The sequence below is a fragment of the Streptopelia decaocto genome, assembly GCF_964273445.1.
Source record: "Streptopelia decaocto genome assembly, chromosome: 4".
NCBI classification, from domain to species: Eukaryota; Metazoa; Chordata; class Aves; order Columbiformes; family Columbidae; genus Streptopelia; species Streptopelia decaocto.
The window spans coordinates 59,034,499-59,037,002 of NC_138658.1; the positions used below are offsets into that span (position 1 = coordinate 59,034,499).

A 2,504-nucleotide genomic window follows, 5' to 3' on the forward strand; every position below is an offset into this window, starting at 1 on the left:
AAATGTCTGTACTTTCCTTTACTTTTAGGGGAAGTCCATTATCCAGGTCTTGCAGCACAACACCCAACACTGTTGAAAGCATAGAGGTCGTTTTACATGTCAGATTTGGAGCTAAATACAGGGTAGCATCTAATGGAAGGCAATTTTTTTACTTATTCATATTAACTTTTTTTCCTCTGGTATCTAACTTATGATCCCTTTGCCGTACACGCCCTCTTCACAGACTGCCAACCATATCCATTACCTCTCTTACTTACATGCGTTCAACTCCCAAACCGCATAAAGAGGAAACTTATCTTCAAGAAAATACATCACAGTGTTGAGTTGATGCTGGTTTTATTGATGGGCTTACAGAAAGGAGGCTCTACAAAGTGATAATGCGTTTCTTAGAGGAACAAGTGGATGGAAATGGGAATGCTTTAGCTGTGTGTCTTAGTGGCCAGTGGCACAGCCTGAGGTACTTCGTGCTGCCCAGGCTGTAGCCATCTTGTTGGTCTTCACTTAAACCTGGTTCTATGTTCGTTTGTTGAGCCCTCTCTTCTTCTTGTCTGTAAATTCAGACAGTTTCTCTTCCCACAAGTTCTTGTTGCAGATCCCGATCACGCAACAAGCCAGACGTTTCCCAGCGTTTCCATTTTCCAAACTGGCCTTATTGTTGCCCTTGCCCATGTCGTCTTCCTGTTCGTGGATCACAACAGATCTGCCCATGACGGAATAAGGACCAAACATAGTGGCAGAGAGATTAGTTTTGTATTTTCTGATTTTGCCTTCTTTAGGAAAAAAGTTGCCGAAATCCCCTGGGTGCCGGGGGTGGTTCACTCTGAAGGGGTTATAGTGTCCTCCCGTAGCATCGCAGCCGTTGCTGAGATCCCCAAGCTCGTGGATGTGGATAGCTCTACCAGACTGATTATTATCCAGCGGAAACCCATCCAAGTAGAAAATGGCTTCTAGTCTTCCATATGAGTAATACTGCCTGAATAAGACTTGTCCAGTCACTTGTGGCTTGTCAGCATCTATTTTGGAGCTGGGCTTCATTTCACAAGTGGCGTAAATCATCCTGTCGCTCTCATTACCAGGCGCTACCGGGTAGAGCAAACTCTGCCAGAGGTCGTTCACTTTTGTCTGTATGTCTTGAAATGGCTCTTGGCTTGAATCACTTTCTTTGTCTGTCATGCCACCAGAGGCAGACAGGGCAAGCCCAGCGACCAGAGAAAGAAGCAGAAGCATCTTGGCAGCTCAGATCCTGAAAAGGTACAAGAAGCTACAAAGAATTAGGAGAGTTTTGCAGTGGCACGGCTGGAAAGAAAGGCACGCAGGCTGTGGCAGGGCTGAGCAGAACAGCTGGAGCAGGGTCCCCGTGGACTGCTGCTTGCTAAATCTGTCTGATGTGATGAACTCAGACTAAATCAGAATGCAAACGCATGTTTAAACACATAAAACTGAAACCCACGTCTAAAATACTAGTGATTTTATATCTTGCACTAGATCTTGATCTTAAAAACTGTCTCTGTTTTCATGCAGGAAGCAAGTAAACCAGAGTGTTATTAAATACGTTTTTGAGTTTGCATTTAGAGTTTTCTCCTACTACAAATTCCAGCGAGACAGTTTGCCAGGAGGCTTTTTTTGATCCGTCTGCTTAACCACTAGTTAGGCATTACAAGCATAAAGTAAAAATCCAACAAGCTGATTTGATTACCTTGCAGAGCTGCTGCAGAACCCCTCAGTAGTAGCTCTTTGCCTCTGCTCCCCTAAAACAAGATGTGATCAGGCAGAAAGCCGGAGCTGTTTGAGGTTGATGCTTGTGGGAAGTGCGTGTTTGTGTAAAGTTAGGTAATGCTGGCTCAGGGGAGGCGGCACCAGGAGGACCCTGGGAGGGGAGGGAGAGGGAAAAGTTGTAGGCATTTTCATTTTGGGCAGGGTGAACACTTTGTCCTTTCTTGGTCTGTTAGTCTGGCTCTCAGTCCTCACAGACATTCCAATAAAAGGGGAAAAAAGTTAATAAGCGTTTAAATTAATCTTCCTTTTGATGACTTCACGTACTTATCTAAAACACGCAACCTTCAACGTGCAGCGAGGGGAGAGGAAGGAGCTTTACTAAGGCACAGTTGGGCTAGTTCACTCATTTACCTGCTGGTTGTCATGGAGCTGGTTTACATTTTTATTTCTTCATTAGTCCAAACTGAAAGTGGTGCTTGAGCAACATAAACTGTTTTACATGGATGTATCCCAAAGTTTTGGTGGTTTTAAAACCAGAAGGGCACAACTCAAACTGTCAGATGTTGAGGTACATTTCAGTGATGCTGCTCGGTCAGATTTTAGGGCTGCTGTCTGCCAACTTATCTGCTCCACTGAAGTAGTTTTTATTCTTCTTTTGGAGACAGCAGTGATTTCTTTCCAAAGAGAGGAGTAAGCAGTACTGAGGCAGTGCAACATCAGACTGATGCACAGAGAAATTGTTTCCCAGAAGCTGGCTGGAGCACAGGGACTTCACACCCGTTTCATCA

General features: G+C 44.6%; 1 protein-coding gene across 1 annotated transcript; it reads right to left on the minus strand.

The window, feature by feature from the left end:
* Window positions 1–319: 319 nt before the first annotated feature.
* On the minus strand, window positions 320–1,820 carry SOD3 (superoxide dismutase 3). The gene is made up of 2 exons (XM_082050976.1): window positions 1,697–1,820; window positions 320–1,243 (listed from the first exon to the last, which is right to left on the minus strand). Exon 2 carries the CDS (start codon window positions 1,225–1,227, stop codon window positions 514–516), a length of 714 nt encoding a protein of 237 aa, XP_081907102.1. The 5' UTR covers window positions 1,228–1,243; window positions 1,697–1,820; the 3' UTR covers window positions 320–513.
* Between the last annotated feature and the right edge of the window lie 684 nt (window positions 1,821–2,504).